Raw genomic sequence first — 24442 nt, 5'->3', positions numbered from 1 at the left:
AGCCATTAATGCGTACTTACATTTTAATTCGTGTCGTGTGGTAATCTGCTTGTAGCAGCGATCACTAACATTCCATACTCATTCAAAATTAGCCGATTCGAGTTCTGTTGATGTACATTGTAAGGCATAAAAAAAAGATGCACTATGAAGGAGTTTATCCGAACAGGATGGAAATCGGCAGATGCGATGTACATGTACAGAAGAACAAATGATTACAATTTCAGAAAAATTGAATGATTTATTCAAGCAAAAAAGTTCTACAAGTCAATAACGCTTTCGTCCACCTCTGACCTTATATAAGCAGTTATTCGTCTTGGCTTTGATTGAGGGTTATGGTGTCAAATTCTGTCAAACTGGCGCTTTAGATCGGCAAAATCACCAAGCTGCTGGAGAGTCTTGCTCATAATGCTCCAAACGTTGTCAAATGGGGAGAGATCTAGCGAGCTTGCTGGCCAAGGTAGGGTGTGAAGACAAGAAGTAGAAACTCTTTCCGTGTGCGGGCAGGCATTATCTCGCTGAAATTTAAGCCCGGGGTGGCTCGTCATGAAGGACAGCAAAACGGGGCGCAAAACATCGTCGACGTAGAGGTGTGTTGAAGGGTGCCGCGCGGGACAACCGAAGGGGTCCTGCTATGAAAAGAAACGGCACCCCCCCCCCCCCCCTGCCCCCCCCCCCTGACCATCACTCTTGGTTGTCGAGCTGTATGGCGGGCAACAGTCAGGGCTGTCCATGTCGTCTCCAGACACATCGTCGCTCTGGAATCTCATTGACTTCTGTGATGAGTCCTGCTTCGAAGTGAAGCCCGATGACCAACGAAGACATGTCTGGAGACACCACAGGCAGAGGTGGGATTCCGTCACATCCAGCTAATTCCTTCGCGGTGCGTCCGTTTTTTGATCCTAGAGTATGTTTTTTGTCTTAGAGAGTACACATGAAAACCTTTTTTCTGGATTGAAGAATAAGATGCGTGGGTGTTCACTGAATACTGCAGTGGTAGACTTTGAAATGGCTACAATTAAAGCATCCGTTTCAGGTTGCAATTTTCAACTAATGTCTATGGAAGAAAACACAGGAACTGGGAATAAAGGAGCAATACAAGCTTAGAGTAGGAGGCTGATGGTTTTGCAGCATGTGTGCTGCTGTGACACATCTCCCACAAAACAGTGTTGGTGAACATGGATGGCAATAACGGAGGCAATGCGTAGTTGGGAAAAGTCATGAAATTCGCAGTCTGAATGGTCAATCAATGGACGAAAAATCATAGTACATCAACTGAAATATGTAACGTTCTTAAACAGCGGCACAGGAGCATGAACACAGTCGAAGTTTGGCACAGGAAACTAAATTCTTCAGTAAATCAAAAACATCTGAACGTACGCATTCTGATAAATAAGCTGAAGGAGGAATTGCTTGCCTCTTGGAAAAAGAAGAAAAATATACGTACATCTCGACAAAAATTAAAAGACACTGTAAGTGGTGGAGTTAAGATGATGTTTAAAATCTCTGAGTTTCTTACAAAAAATTGAGTGAGAAATTAAAATTCATAAAATAAGAATGAAGTTTCAAAATTTCGTTTCAGATATATTCAAAAAAGAAAAAAGTGGTAAAAAGAAAACAAAATTAGAACGGTAAAAATAAAAATAAAACTTTTAAACATTATTGTGTACTACGTGCACAGCCATTCGTAAGCCTGGATAAAATGTGAAGGAGTCTTCTTAGTACAAAACGGTTGGCTGAGCCTCAACCACAGTTGTAGCTTCCTGTGATGGTCGGAAAACCCGCAGATAAAATATTTGTGATCGGAAACACCACGTTGACGTCACAGGTCGCTAAGGCCATGGTAGAAAAGCCAACGACACCCGTATGTTACGCCCAGAAAGGATCCCAGGTCCACATTTTCATAGCAGGCTGGGGGGCCTGGGAGTGTCTTGGAGGGAGTGGAAGAAGAAAAAAATATCCGCCCCTACCATACATTGCACCCGGAGCTCCAGGGCCGGCGTCAAGTGTTTTACCCGCTAGATCACAATGGCCACCGCAATATACAGAAACGACGATGATACGAAAAATATTAGCGACTCTACTTCGAATTTCAGTATGTTCCGCTAACATTTATGAACATGCACCGTAACATTCGCATTCAGAAGGATTACTTTGACAGCAAAATATGATTATCAGTTTTTCTGGAAATTATGGATGGTAATTATGTAGCGATTTGACACTTCTCAGTTTATAAGTTTATCACTTTGTCTATCTGGGCTCAATGGTTCAAAAAGAGGGTGGCTCTACACAGGAAATACGACGTGCAATTTTTCAGGATAGGGATGCTGCATCGAAGTTGACAGCGGTTTGGAAACATCGAGCAATAACCAGACAACCAAACTGAGAGTGCTTAATCTCTGGTGTTCCCAGTTTTCCTTTATGGAGTGGTAACGTTGGCAATAACTGAGGGGACCGCAAAAGGATTGATGATTTGAGATGTGGACATATAGGATGTTACTGAGAATCACATGGGTGGACAAATCGACCTACAACACAATCAAAGAACTCTGGATAAAGAATAGGTTTTCCAGCCTTTGTTTCCAGCGAATCCATCAGTTGCTTGGTTACACAGTGCGACGACAGGAGGATAACTTGGAGAAGATGATCATTCAATGCAAAGTCGATGGGAAAAGATTGCAGAGAAGACCATCGAGGCTTTGGATGGACCAGATAAAGGAGAAGACACACCAAACATGGAAGCAGCTACTCAGAGATGAGAAAGATGGGGAAGAATGGAGACAGACTGTTGAGAGGATAGTGTGATGGATCACCAGCTTTCGTTTATGAAAGAGGAAGAGCTGAAGATGGTGACATGTCTCGCATTGATATATCCAGAACAGTGAATTTATGTATGAAACTAATAGCCTGTTGGCTTAGCCAAGTATGTTACAAAAAAATGGTTCAAATGGCTCTAAGCACTATGGGACTTGATATCTGACGTCATCAGTCCTATAGACTTAGAACTACTTAAACCTATCTAACCTAAGGACATCCCACACATCCATGCCCAAGGCAGGATTCGAACCTGCGACCGTAGCAGCAACGCGGCGCCGACTGAAGCGCCTAGAATTGCTCGGCCACAGCGGCCGGCTTATGTTGCAGGAGTGCGTTATTTGCGCCCACTAACAGGCCTTAACATGATCTTCAATGAACTCTAAGAATGAATGAACTTGTGTGGTTAATGGTCGCAGCAATTTTTCCTCAGTTTCTAGCTCTACGCTGTTTAAATTATAGATAAGGCCAACTATTATTCGTCTTTTGCAACTGAATTTTATTGTTGTTTCTTAACCAAATATATTGTATCTAATTGTTTTCGACAATTTTAATGATCTAGAAAGTAAATAATAAACGATTCAAAACAATGTAAATATAATGAAGTAAATAATTATTATTAATTATCATTTTTGTGATAATACATGATAATACAGATGTCTAAAACAATTCGATGGAACATGTTTGACTAAGAAACTAAACTAAAATTCATTTACAAAAGAAGAGTAATAGTTATTCCTACCTGCAAAATAAATAACAGCATGTGACCTGTTTGCAGATGGAATCCACCCAAGTCGAAACAAGTTAGGTTTCATTTGCTAATAAAAAGAATGAACGGTAGAGACAGATATACGTTTTGTCGGCAGCATGATAAAGACTTAGGTGGGTATCCACTTATTCCATTTCCGAGCACAAGCCAATGCAACTGTCCGAAGCTGTGGTTAGGTCGCTAACAACGGCTTTTGAGACCATGGTATGCGCATACAAAACACGTCCTGTGCATTTACCAGGAAGGCAGCAGCGCGACAAGAATATCTGAGTATTAGTCAGTGTCCCTGTGTGGCTGTGTAGGAACGGTTGTCTTCCTTTGTCTGGAAGTCAGTCCATTATATCCGATGTACAGTATTCATCAGTAACATGCTAGGTGGATCACTGGCTAAAAAACACCGGCATTAACATACCTATGATGTCACTTCGGGCAAATACTATGACTCTTTTTTTTATTTTAAATATCCAGGTGCATGTTGGACTCGCACAGTGAGGGTTCCGTACAAACTTAACTGTATATACAGACAGGTCACCGATTTCGGGAATTATGAATCTCGACGATTTTTACATTATCGACGTTGATACTGACAAAATATCGGTCACAGAGATTACAAGACTTTCAACAATGCCTTAATTTAAAGTTTGAAATTGGATAACAAATGACAAAAGTAATCTTTTTCGAGTGATATAATTACAAATTAACAATTTTCGGGTTTTTTTCCTTTGGCTGTAATGTGAAATCTTGCTTCTTGGTAAATTTCAACGGGAAATACCCTATACGTTTTGATGAGTGAGTTTGCGAGCATCAAGACATGTATCTTTTGGTTGAACTAACTTAGAAGCTCAGGCCTACATTTCATACCGCCACGTGATATAGACCTTAGTATACGACACAGCTTTCAACTTGATACGTCTAAGCGTTACTGAGAAAAAGGGGGCTTAACAGACGGACGGACAGACAGACAGTCTGATAACAAATGACAATTTTTTTTCGTGTGATATAATTACAAATTAACAATCTTACTTCTCGCGAAATATCATGATTCTATGTCAACGTGAAGTACACTGTAGGTTTTGATCAGTGAAGTTGCGATTATGAAAATATGTGACATAAATGGCTGTATCTTCAGGTTGCATTGATTTAAAAGCATCACTTCTATAAACCGGTAATGGACCGTAGTCGTCAATGTGCGACATAAATATCAACTTCATACGTCTACCCGTGCCTAAGAAAAAGGATTTTGAATAATTGGACAGACAGATAGATGGACAACAAGTAATACTATAAGGGTTCCGTTTTTACCGGTTTAGGTGCGGATCCCTAAAAAAGAAGACCGCCAATTTTGTGTTGCAATCGTGTCGAGTCCAACATATTACTCCGACTCTAATAACCTGATCTTGACAGGAAGTTAAATCCCACACTTGCTTTCTTCCTTAAATCATGTGTTATTTAAGTGCCCTGCGAATGTAAACTAGGCTTTACAGAGTTGAAATAGTTATGGCGTATGCACTCATCGAAATACAATGATGAGTCACGACATTACGATCACCTTGCTTCACAACGTGATGGACCACCTTTGGGACACAGTACAGCAGCGATTCTGCGTGACACGGATCGACAAGTCCTAGGTAGGTTTCCGGAGATCTGTAGCACCAGATGTCTATACACTGTTCACACAATTCTCATAAATATCGGATCGATGGTTCGTCTGTGTGGAGTTGGCTTCCCATAGCATCCCATACGCTTTCCACTGGGTTCATATCAGGCGAATTTGATGCTCATACACCGACGTGAGTTCGCTATCATGCTCCTCAAACCATCATAGTACAATTCTGGTCTTGTGGAAGAATTGTCTGCTAGAAGATGCCATCGCCGTCGGGGAAGATATTAAGCATAAACGGATGCAATAAATTACCTGAAATAATTTACATAGTCCAAAACTGTAATGCTGCCTTTGATTAGCACCACAGGTTCCATGGAAGCCCAGATGAATGTCCCCCATAGCATATACTGCCCCTTTGGTGCAGTACAAGCTTCGAGCCGATATTCGCCTGGATGACGCTATATGCGGACACGATCATCGACCTGACATAACAAAACACTTGACTCATCCAACCAGGCGACAGGTTTACATTGATCCACGGTCCTATCTCCATGAAACTGTGCCCGCTGATATAGTGACTGGCGATGTCGTTGGGTCAAGACAGGAACGTAGGTCGTCTGCTGCAGAGCCCCATGTTCAGCAACATACGCTGAACGGCGAGCTCCGAAACACTTGTGCCTAGACCAGCACCGTGCTCTGTCGTCAGATTTGCTACAGATTGCTCTCAGTACTGCTTTAGGGAGCAGCCGTGTGTCTGACCTTCGTGTTCTGTGATGAAGCGGGAACGTCTAAGGTCTTGTCACCAACTCGTGCTTTCAACGTCCCTCAACCTCTTTACATACATTCGTAAGACAGTAGCACGCGAACAGACGGCCAACTTCGCCATTTCCTAGAAGCCGCGTGGAGTAGCCGCGCGGCCTAGGGCGCATTGTCACGGTCCGTGCGGCTCCCCACGTCGGAGGTTCGAGTCCTCCCTCGGGCATGAGTGTGTGTGTTCTCCACAGCGTAAGTTAGTTTAAGTTAGATTAACTAGAGAGCAGGCTTAGGGACCAATGACCTCTGTAGTTTGGTCACATAAGATCTTACTACACATTTCCATTTTTCCATTTCCTAGACGCCCGTTCTCAGTTGTCGGGCTATGACAACCTGCCCTGTGTCAAAGTCGCTTGTGGCAGTGGATTACCCCATTTTCGGGCAGTATCGTCGTTAAAGTAAGTCTCTGCTCCGGTGGAGGTGGAGGTAAAAATCTGCGAATGACCAGCGCTATGTCCCCAAATACAGTTGCGGTTCACATCAGCAAGACGTCCAGGGCCCCAAAGGAACGAGCCCTTACTATAAAAATTAAAAAGGAGCTTAAAGAGCTAAAATCGACAGCAGAGAACAATACATCTTATTCCCAACCCTTTTCAGTCGAAGAGTTAAATATGGCCCTGAACGATATAAAACCAGGAAAGGCCCCAGGGTTTGATGGGATTCACCCAGAATTTCTGCTCCACTGGTAAATTTGCAAGATTATGGCTTGCGCGATTCTTCTCTAACGTGTTGCAAACTGGAAAAATTCCGCACACTCTCAAAAAGGCTAAAATTGTTGCCATATTAAAACCGGGCAAACCGAGTGACCAACCTCAGAGCTACCGCCCAATCGCCTTACTCAGCATGATCTATAAATTACTGGAGAGACTTATGTACAACAGAATGAGCGAAGTCATCCTGGAGGCTGTACCGGTAGAACAGGCGGGCTTCCGGCCGAAAAGAAGCTGCACGGATCAGGTCCTCGCTCTAACAACCTACATCGAGGCGGGCTTCCAAAGACAGCAAAAAACATCAGTGGTATTTGTTGACCTGACGGTGGCGTTCGACACTGTCTGGAGACAGGGCCTGATTTATAAGCTCCTCCGCATCGTGCCATGTCTAAAAACGGCTAACCTTATCAACGAAATGCTCTGCAATAGACCATTCCAGGTTGTCATCGGTAACAACAGAAGTAAATTCATGAGACTTAATAATGGCCTGCCCCAAGGTTCAGTACTGGCTCCACTGCTTTTCAGCATGTATATAGCCGATATGCCTAGGATGAGATCCAAAATGTTCGGATATGTGGACGACTGGGCCTTGGCCACACAACACCGAGTGATGGAGGAAACTGAGATCACACTATCCAGCGATTTGACCACTCTAGGAAAATACTTCCGTGACTGGAGGCTCCAACCCAGCCCATCCAAAACAGAGGCCACTTGTTTCCACCTGAATAACAAATTAGCAAACAAAGAGCTCAAGATCCGCTTTGATGGCGGCATTCTTCCATATAATAGAACACCAAAGTATCTGGGCGTGACACTCGATAGAACATTGAGCTATAAACAACACCTTGTAAACACTGCTGAAAAAGTCAGAACTAGAAACAACATTGTCCAAAAGCTTTGTGGCACTAGTTGGGGGTCCACTGCCTCCGTTCTGCGTAGCTCTGCACTAGGACTTGTCTATTCTGCAGCAGAGTACTGTTCCCCAATATGGTTAAATAGTGCTCACATCAAGAAGGTGGATGCAGTCTTGAACCAAACGATGAGGATTATCTCTGGAACGATCAGGTCAACTCCTGTCCAATGGCTGCCTGTATTGAGCCATATCCCGCCGCCACATTTGCGCAGAGAACACGCACTTGTCAGGGAGTGTCGAAAAATCCAAAATAGCCCAGATCTTCCTATCCACACCCTGAGTAATGGAATTGAGCAAAATAGATTGAAATCCAGACACCCCCCCTCTCGCAAGTGCCAAAGATCTGGTAAAGAACGCTTTTATTCTTGAGGACCGCTGGAGAGAAGAATGGGAGGAAAAGACACCGCCTCAGGTTAACACCTTATTGGGAACATCTAACAGACCTCGGGGCTTTGACTTGCCCCGCAAAATCTGGTCTACCCTTAACAGGATCAGGACGAGCCACGGACGTTGTGCGGACTCCTTGTACAAATGGAGCATAGTGCCATCACCACAGTGCGACTGCGGCGCTGACAGGCAGACAGTTCACCATATCGTGGTAGAATGCCCTCTGAGGGCCTACCCTGGGCCAACAAGGGACTTCATGGATGCGACTAACAGTGCAATCGATTATATTTCTAACCTAGATGTTTGTTTGTGATATTGTAACTGTTTTGTGTGTTATGTACTTTTAGATTTTTCATACGTGATTTGTACTTGCCATACGCTAAATAAATAAATAAATCTGCTCCGTTTATACACTTTCTTTCCAGCGTTGCGTACCTGCAACGCCACCGGGCGGCATTCGGTCTGTTCATTAAAGGTGTGCGGCCATAATCACGTGGGAAACCTTTTCACATGAATCATCTGAGTACAAATGACAATTACACCCATGCACTGCCCTATTATACCTTGTGTATGTGATACTACCCCAATTTGTATATTTGCACATGGCCGTCTCATGACTTTACTCAACTCAGTGTAAAATCATCAGACATCAGCAACATACAGCAACATACAGCCTGATTGATTTTTTTTCACTCTACTGTAACTCGGTGAAACACACAGAGGAATCAACAGGAATAATAAGAATTTTAGGTGCTTATCTTTCATCATTTTCTCTAATAAATCAGTGGGGTCATACAACCTGGGTGATGTGGGCGATAAAGTTCCACATATTACAGATTTAGGGTCTACGATATGCCAAACCTTTTAACAACATCATTTTGTCGTACTGGTTTACGGTGTGTTATAGAAGCGGATTATTATTACGTAAAGACATCTATTTAGACTGTACTGGAGAACTGCATTAATATTGCAGAGATTACGAAAATCGCAAGAAGGAGACATCAGCATGAAATGACTTTTGACTACATATTTAATTAAATCAGTTGTCCAAGTGCCAGTAGAACTCGCACACTGAGGGTTTTGTACAAACTTTCATCCATCCTGGAAACGAGAATATCAACGATTTTTGCCTGTTATCCACATCGATAATGGCAGGATATCGGTCCCGGGAGTTCCATGTTCGTATCAAAATCTCTACAGTAGTTCCTGCGACTAGCCGAACATACAACAAGAAATACAATTACACCTATAATTAATCTAACAGAGACTCAACTTCACGAAAAAGAAATAAATGCTCTTGGAAAAAGGGTTGAAATACTGAACCAACAGCCGGCCCGTGTGGCCGACCGGTTCTAGGCGCTTCAGTCTGGAACCGCGCGACGGCTACGGTCGCAGTTTTGAATCTTGCCTCGGGCATGGATGTGTGTGATGTCCTTAAGTTAGTTAGGCTTAAGTAGTTCTAAGCTCTAGGGGTCTGACGACCTCAGATATCCGATAGTGCTCAGAGCCATTTAAACCATTTGAACTGTACCAATAGCAAGTTAAACAACCAAAAATCTCATAGCAGAAACCGAACAAATTCTTACACGCGAGAAATACAAAATAATTGTGAAATAAACATAGGACCGACAAGAGAACTAGTTGGCCGGCCGAAGTGGCCGTGCGGTTAAAGGCGCTGCAGTTTGGAACCGCGAGACCGCTGCGGTCGCAGGTTCGAATCCTGCCTCGGGCATGGATGTTTGTGATGTCCTTAGGTTAGTTAGGTTTAACTAGTTCTAAGTTCTAGGGGACTAATGACCTCAGCAGTTGAGTCCCATAGTGCTCAGAGCCATTTGAACCAGAACTAGTTAAAAAAGAAATAAAAGGCTTAATAAAATGAACACAGCAGACACACAATAAGAACAACCAAACAGAAGCAGCCACCATGAAAACAGTAACACAAAAGGAGACAAGGCAAATGTAACAGTTCTTATGGACAAAGAGCAATACATCACAAAAACCAAGGATCACATAAATACCAACATCATACAAAAACTGAAGTCAGATCCAACGACACGATACCAGCCAAACCTGAAGCGAGCACTGAATAACATTGAACACACACTCACAGACAAACAGAAATACCTCGTACATAACACAGAAAAACCCACAAGCACCAACACTCCGCAGCCAACCAAAGATACATAAAGATAGTACTCCAATGAGTGTTGTTATTAACTATAGGAAAGCCGCAACATACCACATAGCCAAACATCTCCAAAAGTTTATTACAAAACACTATAAAATAGAAAACAACACAACAGTATGTAAAACATTCTCGGTTTTATTGCCGCGTCAATTCGGGATAAAATCTCAAACTTTCGACGATAGCCTCCAACGTCATCGTCAGGAACAAGAGTCAGTTGCTCCTGACGATGACAATGGAGGCTACCGTCGAAAGCTTGAGATTTTATCCCGAATTGACGCGGCAAGAAAACTGAGAGTGTTTTACATATAAGTGCCGTCGCGTAAGACTTCGTTCTCATACAACAGAACAGTGATAAACTCAGGAATGCTAATAGAACACATCCAGAACATACAGATACCACACACAGCGTCACTGATTTCATTCGGCATAGAAAATATGTATACCTCCATCCCTATCACAGAAACAAATAGAAATCGTTGAAAAAAATTTCACATCCTACAGCAGCCTCACCACAGAAGCAGCAAAAGAAATAACAAATACGCTCGGACAACTGGACAAAACTACTTCCCGTTCAAGAATGAATATTACCTACAAAGTGAAGGACTGTCCATGGGATCCCCAATGTCAGGGACATAGGAAACATTTTTATCAGTCATCTAGAAAATCAGATATTTGAAAAGATAACCATTAATGAAAGTCTTAATATCTAATATTGGTACAGATATGTGGATGACATTATTTGTCTGGTAGATGAGCCAAATGAAACAATAGATGAACACCGCTCAGAAATCGATAAAGCACATCAGAATATAAAATTCAGACCTGAAAAAGATAAAGAAAATCAAATAAATTTTCTTGGCATAACATGAATAAAAGAAAACGGCAAACATACATTTAACATCTTTAGAAAACAAGCAGGTACAGATACAATAATACATTCCACACCTAATCATCGCCACAACCAGAAGCTTGCAACACTAAGACATAAAAAAACTGGCTCTGAGCACTATGGGACTTAACATCTGTGGTCATCAGTCCCCTAGAACTTAGAACTACTTAAACCTAACTAACCTAAGGACATCACACACATCCATGCCCGAGGCAGGATTCGAACCTGCGACCGTAGCAGTCGCGCGGTTCCGGACTGAGCGCCTTACACTAAGACATATGTTATATAGATCAAACAGGATCCCACTCGACAAGAGAAACTATAAAAAAGTAATGAGTACAGTCACGCAAATAGCTAGGAACAATGGGTGTGACACATATGTAGTACTCAGACTCCATGAAAAAATAAAAACACAAATACAAAACAAACACAACACTTCCAGAATACAAGATAACCCACAAATTGCAAACTCACAAACACACCCAACAAACACACACAATGACAACAACACACAGGAAAGAAGCAGATGGTACACTATGACTTACACATATAAATTAACACACAGAGCGGAAAACATACTAAAGAGACTGGGCTTCCAAATAGCTTATAAGACTGGGGAAATCCTTCCAGCACACGTAAGCCAACCAACTACCAAGAGGGATAAATTCCAGGGATCAGGGATATATTAACTTCAATATCAAAGTTCTGATGCAGTATACATAGGCATGACATGCAGGAATCATAAAACAAGGTTCAACATACTAGGTGTTGGAAGTCTGAAACAAACCATTCCACATTTTCAGAACATTTAAAACACCATAACCACCATCCAAAAACATGGAACAAGAACTGAAAATAATGAGAATAAACAACCATGAGAAATACCTTATACAAATGCAAGAAAACTTCCAAAACCAGAAAGCCGTCGCTGAAAACAACCATGTGATAAATGAGGAGACACACATCAGTACAGAGGCGCTACTACACTTAATAAAAGAAATGATAAGATAAAAATCATCCTTCTCACACAAGCAGCCACACCCCACACACAAACACACACACTCACGCACACACAAACACACATAAACGCACACACAAACACACACACACACACACACATTTATATATATATATATATATATATATATATATATATATATATATATATATATATATATCTTTGGCAATAACATCCGACAGTCGGGTGTTATTTAGTGAGTGAGTGTGCGAGTTTCAAAACATGCGACATAAATCGCCGTATCTTATGCTTGACTTAGAAGCTCAAAAATTTTACACCGCCAAGGGACTATGTTAAATTTGAACTGGATATGACCAGCCGTTCCTGAGGAAACAGACAGACAGACGGATGGACGGACGGACGGAGAATAAAAAATACTGTAAAGGTTCCGTTTTTTCAGACTGAGGCACGGAACCCTAAAAGGGAAATAGAAATGGAATATCAGGGCATAACGCCTCTTAGATGACAAGCCCATTAAAGAAAAAGCACAGGCTCCGATTGGGGAAGGAAATCGTCCCTTCCCTTCCAAAGGAACCATGACGTGTTCAACTTACGCGATTTAGGGAAATATCAGTAAATATGAATTTGGATGTCGGATGAGATTTGAACCACTGTCCTCCCTAATTAGAGTCCAATATTAGACTGCGTCAAAACATTCTGTTATTTGGTACTTATTAATACACAAATGACGTGTTGAAGATAAATGCCTATAGCAGTTGTAAAGAAACTATGGACTCTACGGCCACAAAAATAAACAGCGTGGATTACAGAATTGTAGATGATCTCTGGTTTTGATAATTTGGTATGGTGTAAGGCCCATATGAGCTTGAATCAAAGCCTTTAAACATTGTCGCATGAAGGAGCGCTTCGATGTATTCCTGAAGAATCTCTCTCGGCTTAGTTGGTATGCGACACGACAACGTATAGACAATGGTTGTTGGAGCTCCGTGACGAACAATTCCGTCATCCGTGTTCCCCGTTCGATTAGCGACGTGGCAAGCGAAAGAGCAGGCCAGGAAATCAGTGGTAACTATCGTCGATCGAAGATTTTTGTACGTGTATTGCCACATGTGATGAGGGCTTATTCTGCTGAAATATTTTGTTTAGAATAAAGCGCATTTCTGTAGAATGAAGCGTATTATATAAATTAGTAAAACTTCGACGATGCAGAAGTTACCACAGAATATGTGGAAGTCGAGATCCAATCTTCTATCTTTGTCGTTCTTAGAAAGTGACACATGACTTTTTCAGCAATTCCGGCCAACAATGTAGACTGCCATACTGAGATTATCAAGGTTGTGTGTAACATGTAAGGAACAATTACTGCAAGGCATGTTGAAGAGGACCGCGAGATAGAAAAAGAAAATGAAATCGCTCAACAGAGGAAGTGCAGCTAATGCTGATGTGATACCTATTCGAGCCTACGAGCTATGCACCATATGTCTCTTTTTCTGAAACCAGTAAGATTTTATTCATGATTTCTTTATACCATATTATTACCGACTCTTTTTGCTACAAAAACAGGTTTTTCAACATAATCTCCATTCAATGCGACGACCTTACGCTACCTTACTGGGAATGCCTGTATGCCCGCATGGTACCACTCTACTGGTCGACGCCTTGCTGCATCAATAACTTCCCCATCGCCCACGTACTGCTTCCTGCGGAGTGTATCTTTCAGTGGGCCAAAGAGATGTCCGTGGGTGCGAGATCCGGGTGGAGGGTGGATGAGAAAGGACAGTCCCTCTCTGGTGTGAGACTTGTGTGACTCCTTGTGTTGTCATAGAGAAGCGTAAGTTCGTTTGCATTTTTTTGGCGACGAACACTCCGCAGGAATCACAGCTGTGTGCAGCCGGTCGGCCGGCTCGTGCGAGATCGGACAGGTGTGTGTGACATTGTTGCTATGATTAAAGACGCCTCGCCCTACACTCACCGTGCATTCATGACTGTCAGATCTCCGTAGGTATTCTGCAAGTGCCTCTGGAAGCGTGCGATGCTCTCGTTTTCCGCCAAAAGAAACTCAGTGACATCTCTCTGCTTGGAATGCACCTCCGTTACAGACGCCATTTTGAAGGCTATGTATAGCGCCGCTACCTATCGGAAATCATGAAACTGTAGGGGCTGAAGCGAGAATATTCCGCGATAACCCACAACAAATTCCACTTTTCGGCCTTGAAAAAAACTGTGTTGTATCACTTATTGGACACCTGTCGTACATAAATTGTGCGAAAGAACTTACTCGTCTGTTAGAAGCAGTTAGCGTTGGAATAGTGAAGCGTTCAAAATGATTGGTAAAACACGCATATCATTCCCGTTTTGAAGGAGGTTCGTCGAAAAGATGGTTCAAAATGGCTCTGAGCACGATGGGACTGAACGTCTGTGGTCATAAGTCCCCTAGAACTTAGAACTACTTAAACCTAACTAACCTAAGGACATCACACACATCCATGCCCGAGGCAGGATTCGAACCTGCGACCGTAGCAGTCGCGCGGTTCCTGACTGAGCGCCTAGAACCGCTAGACCACCGCGGCCGGTCGTCGAAAAGATGTAAAGAAAACTATAGACCTATATCGCTAACGTCGATATATTGCAGCAATTTTGAAGACAGTTTATGCCCGCGTATTAATCCCCAGCCGGTCCACTGATTTTTATTTGACACTTACTATTTCATTCATATCTGGGAATGTACGTTCACGAGTTTTATTGTAGTTCGGAGCGCATGTTAAACTTCAGATGTCCCAGTAACTGCCTGTCTTAGTCAGTTCATAGGTCGGAGGAAGGCAATGGCACACCACTTCTAATAGTACCACGCCAAGTAAAGGTCGGTGGTAGTCAAACAATTTTCGTTTTGATCGCAGCTATACCTAGATTATAATGCATTCAAAGACCGGAATTCTCTCTGTAGAAATCAACATCAATTGCACAAACAACGATCCTGTGAAACCTAGCTCGCTCTGTTCGTCTTCGAGACCCAGAAGGGAGTAGATACAGGCGCTCAGTTGATGCAATGTTTGTTGATGTCTAGAAGACTGGCTTTATAGTTCCGTTCTGTCTGCTAATGAACAAAGTGTGAACGTACGAAGTATCAGACGAGCTTTTAGGTTTGACCGAAGAGTTCCTAGCAAACAGAAAACAGTACATCATTCTTAACGGAGAGAAACCTTAGGAGGTAAAAACAACTTTTGGCGTACCCCGTAGATGTGTTGTAGGCCCATCACTGTTAAAAATACATGTAAATGACTTGATGGATAACGACGTTCCATGAGGTGTTTCGTGGAAGGGGCTGTTATATACAGAGAAGAGCAGTTCCAGGAAACTGTATCGAATTGCAAGAACCCTTGCATAGCATCGACGCTTGGTGCGTGGATTGGCAGTTGACCCTCAACATTAACAAATTTAACGAAATCTCGTTCGACCGATACTTGAATATTCCTCCTCGGCATGGGACCCTTTACAGATCGGATATAGAAAGACTCTTTGAAGAGGAGCAGGTCCCATCATTGGTTCGTTTAATAAGGGCGAAACTGTCACGGAGCTACTCGTCCAATTTCAGTGGTAGATAGTACTGGAGAGGTGTTGTGCATCGCAGTATGGTTTACTGTCACAAGTACGAGAGCGTACGTTCCTAGAAGAGTCAAACAATACATAGTTTCCTTCTAGGTGTACCTCGCCAGAAGAGCTTGAACAGAAAGCTTAGATTTCAGCTGACACAGAAGGCTTATCGACATTCATTCTTCCTGCGGATCATTCGCGAAAAAACAGGATAGGAGGGAAGTGCCTTCGTACATCATGCGCTTCATACCATAAGGTGCCTTGCGCAGTGTAGATGTTATTGTTGATGTACTCGAAAAAAAAAAAAAACAGAAAATTTTTGCGTCCGACACTCGAGTAAGGCCTTCTCACACGCACAACAGACACATTATAGTCTGTGGCGATCGTGTTTCTGGGCAATAGAAGCCGAGGTAATGGCACGTGTGCCAACAGCCTAGTTTACAATGTGCAGCTGTCTAGCACCAAGACAACTGTGTGGACGTAGGTTTGCAGTCCCTGGTGGCCACATGAACACTATGACAGGCGTTACACAGTGTGATGACATAGCGTGGGGTCAGCGTCAGCTCATCGCTGCTTACGATCCTGTTCTTTGCGCTGGATCCACTCTCTCATCGTTGTCTTAGCAACATGCCCTGTACCACTCAAAATATCCCAGTATAAAAAACCTATCTTCTCGATATCTGTCATTCTTTCCTTTTGGTGTCAGCGCGCCATACTGGCGCTTGTTTTCTCGTTTTAATTTCTTCTGACAACTTTTCATGGGCTGATACTGCTACAACACTGACATTTCCGTTAACTCGAGGGACACTGCGTTGCCTCTGCATATTCCAGCGTTTTGCAGCCTCTTATTGCAGTGAAGTTCCAAAAAATTTAGAGGCTGGATTAATAAAAAAAAGTGAAGTTGAGATGGTGGTTTTAATGCCGCAGGTGCCCTACATAGGCTGCCCCCAGCCCTACTCGAGCGTGACGCACAGAACGTGCATACTACCACGTAAAACTGTCAGGAAAATCCATTTTTGGTATAATGTTCAACTCACGTGCCACATTGTCTCGTTGTAAGTTACATCAACAACACGTTGACTCTTCATGTGAATTTCTGCGCTTCGTCGTTTCGAGGTAGGTTCCTATTGATAATACTAAGTCTAATCATCTGTGATGACTTTGTCCACATTCGATATTTCAGTCGACGGCCGGTGCGGCCGAGCGGTTCTACGCTCTTCAGTCTGGAACCGCGCGACCGCTACAGTCGCAGCTTCGAATCCTGCCTCGGGCATGGATGTGTGTGTCATGTCCTTAGGTCAGTTAGGTTTAAGTAGTTCTAAGTTATAGGGGACTGATGACCTCAGATGTTAAGTCCCATAGTGCTCAGAGCCATTTGAACCATTTTGATATTTCAGCCATGTCGCGGCAGGCGTCCACGCGGTTCCGCGGTTCTTTGTTGGGAGAATGGGGACAGAGGGTGGGGAGTGAGTGACGGTGTGCGGGACAAACTCTGCACACTTTTTTTTCTTCTTCAAAACATTTTGGATAATGTCTTGAGAGCGCATGATCTAGAGATGTCGGTCCATTGTGAGTTGTGACACAACGATATTGACACACTACGGCCGCACGTCCACTACTAAAACACTGACAGCTCACAACTAACTGGTTGGATGCATATCTGTTGTTTATAGTTCTTAGTTCAAGTCGCCACCGTAGTTACTGTGCTGACGTCGCTTATAGGCCAGGCGTCGCTTATAGGCCAGGCGTCGCTTATAGGCCAGGAATGAAATTAGTCTCTGACAATTTTGGACGAACAGTGTACTCAGAATCTGAGTTGATTTGAGCCATTCCTACTGCGAGGAATTCTAATGTACTCATTTTCGTTGTGGCACTGGGTGGTGTGTGCTTGACACATTGAATACTTCTGTCGTTTCTCATGTACAGCTGTGGTGATGTTAGATGCTTAAGCTAAGCGATTGTATTTTTGATTTGCGCCTATTGTAAGTCGTCAGCGGACCTCGAAGCGGACAGCAAAATTAAACATTATCACTCGTTGATCGGGCAGCACGACAGTTGTTAATGAATAGAAGAAGACAGAATGAAAAACTGGAAACACGGTAAGACAGTAATATGTAGAAGAGACGGCGTATCGTTGAAGCGAATGTCCGTAATGGTCAGTTTCTTTGCATTTGGGCTTAGACCAAATGGTGCAGTGGCACAATCCTGTTCTTCTTACATGACCAGTATCCAGAGGCCACGTTTAGGAGTGATGAAAACAGTTTCTGTTAGATATATTCCCTCACAATTACGTCTATCATGTTGCAAACTTTCCACGCTCTCCCGGTCACCTGATGTCTCACTGACCCGGCTTGTTTGGCACTGGAACGCACGCGCTCTTCGTCCAAACAGGTATGTCGTCGAACTGGTCTGCTAGTTCCACCACATGTGGCATCTTGCAGCTCAGGTTACTATGCGTGAACTTTATCTGCTAAGCATTTTTTAAGCGCTCTACTGCATTCTTTTACTGTCTTCTTTGAATACGATTTCTCTCTCTCTCTCTCTCTCTCTCTCTCTCTCTCTCTCACACACACACACACACACACACACACACACACAAACAAACAATAATTCCATCTGACCATCCTAGTTTTAGTTTTACAATAAAACACTCACTTCATTTATTAGTGTGTACTAGTCATTATTAGTATTTTCAGTTATTTTTTGTAAAATCTGTCTCTCACAGTCACGAACACATTATCAAAAAGTATAATTGTGTTAGCTTACTGACCTCATAAGGAACTGCGGAAATTTAGAAGTGGAGACAGACCTCTCCGTCCAATGCTCTTCACAAACACGGTTAATTCTGTTCGTTGTACAACATGTGCCACGGCTGCTTGGTATTACTGCTTAATTATATTCGTACGTAGAATTTTGTTCGAACACCTTTCACCCATCAGTTATTTGTGGCCACTGTGACAGACGAATCCAAGAGGAAAAATGTGACACCAGAGCGGCATTACTCAAGGCATTCACTATAAAGCAGCTACTATCGCATAAATCTACCATTTATCTCTCTTTAAGCTTCCGGCCACTTGGTTCAATAATTCGATTACTTCTGTAGAATTTCTTCCTGTCTGCTAACAGAGACTACTGATAGGACCTGCATGAAATACTGTCTTCAATCAAAAATGTCTTTATATTAGGATTTCAGTTGTCGTTTGTCACAAAATTTCCCCGACTGCTGTGTCTACGGATGTGTAGTAAGACTGCACCATCGCAAAAGTCGTCATTTCATTGCGATACGCATGCACTATTACTCTGATAATGTTAGTTTTCATTTTATACATTACTATGTCACAGAAAAACTATTTTTAGGTTTTATGTCCCGTTGCAAGCGACGACATTGGAAGAGTATTATCTGACACTGCATCTAAATTTCAATTAACAATAGTATAATGTGTTATAGTCATCTTTTAGAAATATCGTCAAATAAAAACACTTGTACCAGGCGAGGACTGCCAGCCATTTGTGCCATACACACATTTCAACGAATAATGCAAGCTTTGTTGAATATTTAGTTGCACTGAACACGAGTGTTTGAAGCTAGTGGTGGCCACTGACTAAGAAACCAGTATCCACGTTCATGGATGGTTATGTAAGGGACTAATGAAAAAGTGGATTTACTCGTAAAATTGATCTTTATTGCGTACCAAGATGCTCATTTGAGAAAGATCGTGTGGCTGGATAATTCTCTTGCTAACGTAATATTTACGGTAAATGAGGACAATATTGGGTATAAACAAACAAATAACGTTGTTCGCTGTGACTTTTTCGTTTCCAGATAGATGCGTACGAACCGACTACGATTTATGAAACTGTTTTGGTGAGCTGGAGGGTTTCCATGCTATCAGTGCGCTCTTGAATGTAGCTCAGACATCAGCGCACCTCCGACCACCGCAAGGCAAACCGTTAGGTGTGCAGCGACATCCACCGCCGATGTGTCGCTTGCTTTAAATTTAGAGTGCGCTTCCAGCCAAGTGAGAGGGCGAGCAGAATTCTGAGTCTTGCTAGCGAGTTAGGCAGACGCAAAATAATCACTGGAATGGCACTCTGTATCTTCAATAAATCGGCAGTCGTTTAGGTAATTCTCGCTTTGTTTCTTTTTCCATCAAGCCTTCTCTCTAGTTAACTGAGTAGGTGTCGTAATGGAAATTGTAAAATACGCATCTTACTAACGGTTTTCTTCGATTTGTAACACGTTCTGCCTACATGGCGTCTCATCAGTGACTGTAAAGTATGATAATATATGTTCGCATTTAGATCATATATTAGCGGTTCCTTCAATCTCACGCTGGTTTAAAAAAATGCGCACTGCGCCCTTAATATAAAAAGGGTGAACTTTACATTTCTGTTATGTACAAAAGATAATACGGAAAAATATCCTTAATGCCATATCATAAAATGAATTAAATTAATGGAAAAATGTTTTAATGGGAACGTGTTTAATGCCAATTGGAAATCAGTTTTAATAAGTGTAGTTTCGTTTGAGCGGATTGGTGTTTCAACTCCGTGGCGCAAAATTCTGACAGATGACGTGTATTTGTTCATTGATATACACCTAACGCTCTCTACTAAGGACTATGGGTAATTACAAAAGAGTTTTTCGATAAAAGTTTTAAAATACAAGCTCTTTCACATTTTGGGACCATTCAAACGTAAACAACACTTACTCATCTAACACTTCTAAATTACTTATTGGACAGTACATCGAAAAGAGAAATATTGAAGTAGAGATACGTGATAATAATCAAAGGGTTGAGAAGAGACGTACTTCTGATATTAGGGTTAGCAGTGAAAGCGGTAATCATGAAAATTATATTATCTCGGTAACCTAAGAAAAGTAAACACTCACGGCGTTTTCAGACATGAGGAAAACAGCGGCAAAGTAAACTTGAAAAACTTTTCAGATTTCGGAGGAGAACAAGACAGAGAACGTGAAATCTACTCCGACTGAGGATAATTAGAGAAATGAAGAATGATAAAGTTATTAAAAGTAGTTTATGAAAGGTAAGAAATTTCTCACCCCGTAATACTTATATCGCTTGTCAAGTGGGGCGAAAGAAAACTTCAAAACTGGAGTCACATTGTTATAAGCAATCGTAGCAGTGCTAAGGCTCAAAAAGAATTGCTCACTTGAGACTAAAAGTAAAGAACAGTTACAAAAGGACCAATTGGTTGCAAGTACCGGGTGTCACAATTACAGGTAATCTGGAATGGAAGGTATAGGAATGGTGAGTAGTATTCGTATAGACAGATGAATATGAGTATAGTCATCGTAGGTTACCAGTAACGGTTTGTAATGCTAGAGAGTGTGAGCAAAATGGCACAGAACGGAAAGAAACAATTTACGTTTCGCGTAAAGTTAGTTGTTGTTTCAGTGTACAGAAGTAACGCTTATCTCCTGGGTTGTGTCTTTGTGGTTTTACTTCATGTGATACGCCGTGGCACGCTTGATTCTTACAAGAGTAGAAACTGCTCTTCCACCTACACTTATTATAGAGGTCATTAGCACCACATCACGCAATTATGGCTATTAATTACATATGTTTTATATAGAAATGTGAACGTAGTTGCCTTACGCAGTTGGTAATAGTTCCTAACTTATTGCCTGTTGACCTTCGTCTAACGGTCTTCCGACAATGATTTCCCTAACATTTTGCCGTCATTAGTGGCTGCATTGTCAAATATTCGCCCTCCATTGCTCGTACTAGCGAGACGTCAGAAGAGGATGAGCAAACAAACTTCAGCAGAAGATTTCAAGAGCCGGCCGGAGTGGGCGAGCGGTTCTAGGCGCTACAGTCTGGAACCGCGCGATTGCTACGGTCGCGGGTTCGAATCCTGCCTCGGGCATGGATGTGCGTGATGTCCTTAGGTTAGTTAGGTTTAAGTAGTTCTAAGTTTAGGGGACTGATGACCTCAGATGTTAAGTCCCATAGTGCTCAGAGCCATTTGAGCCATTTTGAAGATTCCGAGACGAAGGCCAACAAGCAATATGTCAACAAGCGACCACGAAAATCTGAACAATTTTGTGGCATTTCGTACGTTTGCTACAGAGTGAAGTGCTACTAGATGCTGGACACATATGTTGCAGGAGTAGGATATAAATTCCCGTCTATTCATCCTTAAAGTTTCGCGTCGTACTCCTAAACGATTTGAAGACTGTGACGAGTTACGGCACTTAAGAAGCAGTTAGTGCTCTAATGATGAGACGCGAACTACCCTGGTAGAGACTGCGCGTTTTTGTTCAGCATGTTTCCCAAACACAGAACATCCATAAATGCTTTTATCAGCTTTATTAAGTGGTTTGCCCAGCTGTAAACTGGAACAATCATTTAACAAAAGTTCTCGCTGCCAAATGTAAGTGCCAAATTCTCTTTAACACCATTTCGAGTTCTACGGCGTAATTAATACACTATAGCTGCTATTACTGTTTGACCAGAAATACTTCTTCATTCTGTACGTAAATGTATTTGGAAGCACACATTATCAGCCTATCGTTCGCTAAAGAGCGGCACGCACCTGTTGCTGGCCTGAACAGTGGCAGACTCCGATGATGACGAGCAGCAGCAGTGGCAGCGGCAAGTTGGCGATGCCCGTGCGCATGCGCAACCACGTCCGGCGGCCGCGGCGTCCCATAGCGGAGTGCCAGTCCCGCCGGAGAGAGCCCCGAGCGGGAACCTCGAAGGCGCCGAAGACGACTGCGAGGGCGACAGCGAAGGCGCAGGCGAGTGCCGGGAGGAGGGAGGAGCACGGCCGGTATGCAGGCCGGCAGAGCTTTCTCCATTCACCGCCCCGACGCGTCCGCTGTACCGCCCCGGAGGGTGACCATAACATAACCCGCCAGCGGCGCGGAGGAAACACTTCCCCGGTTACGGTAGTTTCTCACACGCATGTGCGGCATTGTGCCGGTGAATCAGCGTGAGCGCATGCATAACGCGACTGAATGATGCGACCATTGCGCTCGGAACAAAGGTCCTAGCAGAAGCTGCTTCAAACCGTATACAGGGTGGTCCATTGATGACCGGGCCAAATATCTCACGAAATAAGCGTCAAACGAAAAAAACTTCAAAGAACGAAACTCGTCTAGCTTGAAGGGGAAACCAGATGGCGCTATGGTTGGTCCACTAGATGGCGCTGCCATAGTTCAAACGGATATCATCTGTGTTTTTTTAAATAGGAACCCCCATTTTTTTTACATATTCGTGTAGTACGTAAAGAAATATGAATGTTTTAGTTGTACCACAGTTCACAAAGGTACATGTTGCACATCGGAACAACCGAAATAAAATGTTCAAGCGTACCTATGTTCTGTATTTTAATTTAAAAAACCCACCTGTTACCAACTGTTCGTCTAAAATTGTGAGCCATAGCGAAAAAAGTGGTCCAACTAAAACATTCATATTTCTTCACGTACTACACGAATTTGTAATAAAAATGGGGGTTCCTATTTTAAAAAAACGCAGTTGATATCCGTTTGACCTATGGCAGCGCCATCTAGCGGGCAAACCATAGCGCCATCTGGTTTCCCCCTTCAAGCTAGACGAGTTTCATTCTTTGTAGTTTTTTCGTTTGACGCTTATTTCGTGAGATATTCGGCCGAGTCAGTATCAATTGACCACCCTGTACACTGAGGAGCCAAAGTCACGGGATACCCCCTAATGTCGTGTCCAATCTCCCACTGTCTGGCGTAGCGCAGCAACTTGATGTGACATGGACTCAACAAGTCGTTACAAGCCTCCTGCAGAAACACTGATCCCTGCTGCCTCTACAGCCCCCCAAAATTGCGAGAGTGTTGCCAGTGCAGGATTTTGAGCACGAACTGACCTCTTGCTAATGTCCAATAATGATCTATGAGATTCCTGTCGGATGATCTGGGTGGCGAAATCATTCGCTCGAATAGTCCAGAAAGTTCTTCTAACCAATCGCGAACAATTTTGGCCCGATGATGTGGCGCATTGTCATCCGTAAAAATTCCATTGTTGTTTGGAAAAATGAAGACTATGAATGGTTGCAAATCGTCTCCAAGTAGTCGAACATAAACATTTCCAGTCAATGAACGGTTCAGTTGGACTAGAGGACTAAGTCCATTCCAAGTAATCACAGCCTACACCATTGTGGAGTCACCAGCAGCTTGCACTGTTCCTTGTTGACAACTTGGATCCGTGGCTTCGTGGGGGTCTGCGCCTCACTCGAACCATTGTCTCTTACCAACTGAATTCCGGACTCATCTGACCAAGCCACGTTTTTCCAGTCGTCTAGGGTACAACCGATATGATCACGTGCCGAGAGGCGCTGCAGGTGATGTTGTGCTGTTAGAAAAGGCACTAGCGTCAGTCGTCTGTTGCCACAGCCCATTAACGCCAAATTTCGCCGCAGTGCCCTAACGGATACGGTCACCGTACTACGCATATTGATTTATATGATTATCTCACTCAGGGTTGCGTATGTGTTAGCACTGACAACTCTATCCAAACGCCGCCGCTCTCAGTGATGGCTGTCGGCCACTGAGTTGTCCGTGGTGAGCGGTAAAGCTTGGAATTTGGTATTCTTGGCACAGTCTTGACACTGTGGATCTCAGAATGTTGTATTCCCTAACGTTTTCCGAAATGGAGTGTCCTATGCATCTAGCTCCAACTACCATTCCGCGTTCAAAGTCTGTTAATTTCCGTCTTGAGCCGTAATCACGCCGGACAACGTTTCACATGAATCAGCTGCGTACAAATGACAGCTACGCCAATGCAACGCCA

General features: G+C 43.0%; 1 protein-coding gene across 1 annotated transcript in view; it reads right to left on the bottom strand.

The window, feature by feature from the left end:
• The window catches only part of LOC126481381 (trypsin-7-like), a 138461-nt gene extending 116124 nt beyond the window's left edge, over positions 1–22337 (bottom strand). Inside the window, exon 1 of the mRNA XM_050105095.1 lies at positions 22215–22337. Within this exon, the coding sequence (XP_049961052.1) occupies positions 22215–22331 (117 nt within the window). The 5' untranslated portion in view covers positions 22332–22337. The remainder of the gene's footprint in view (positions 1–22214) is intronic.
• Between the last annotated feature and the right edge of the window lie 2105 nt (positions 22338–24442).

Source organism: Schistocerca serialis, chromosome 5 (genome assembly GCF_023864345.2).
Source record: "Schistocerca serialis cubense isolate TAMUIC-IGC-003099 chromosome 5, iqSchSeri2.2, whole genome shotgun sequence".
NCBI classification, from domain to species: Eukaryota; Metazoa; Arthropoda; class Insecta; order Orthoptera; family Acrididae; genus Schistocerca; species Schistocerca serialis.
Note: the sequence above shows the minus strand (reverse complement) of the source record. Positions and strands in the feature narration are given on the sequence as shown.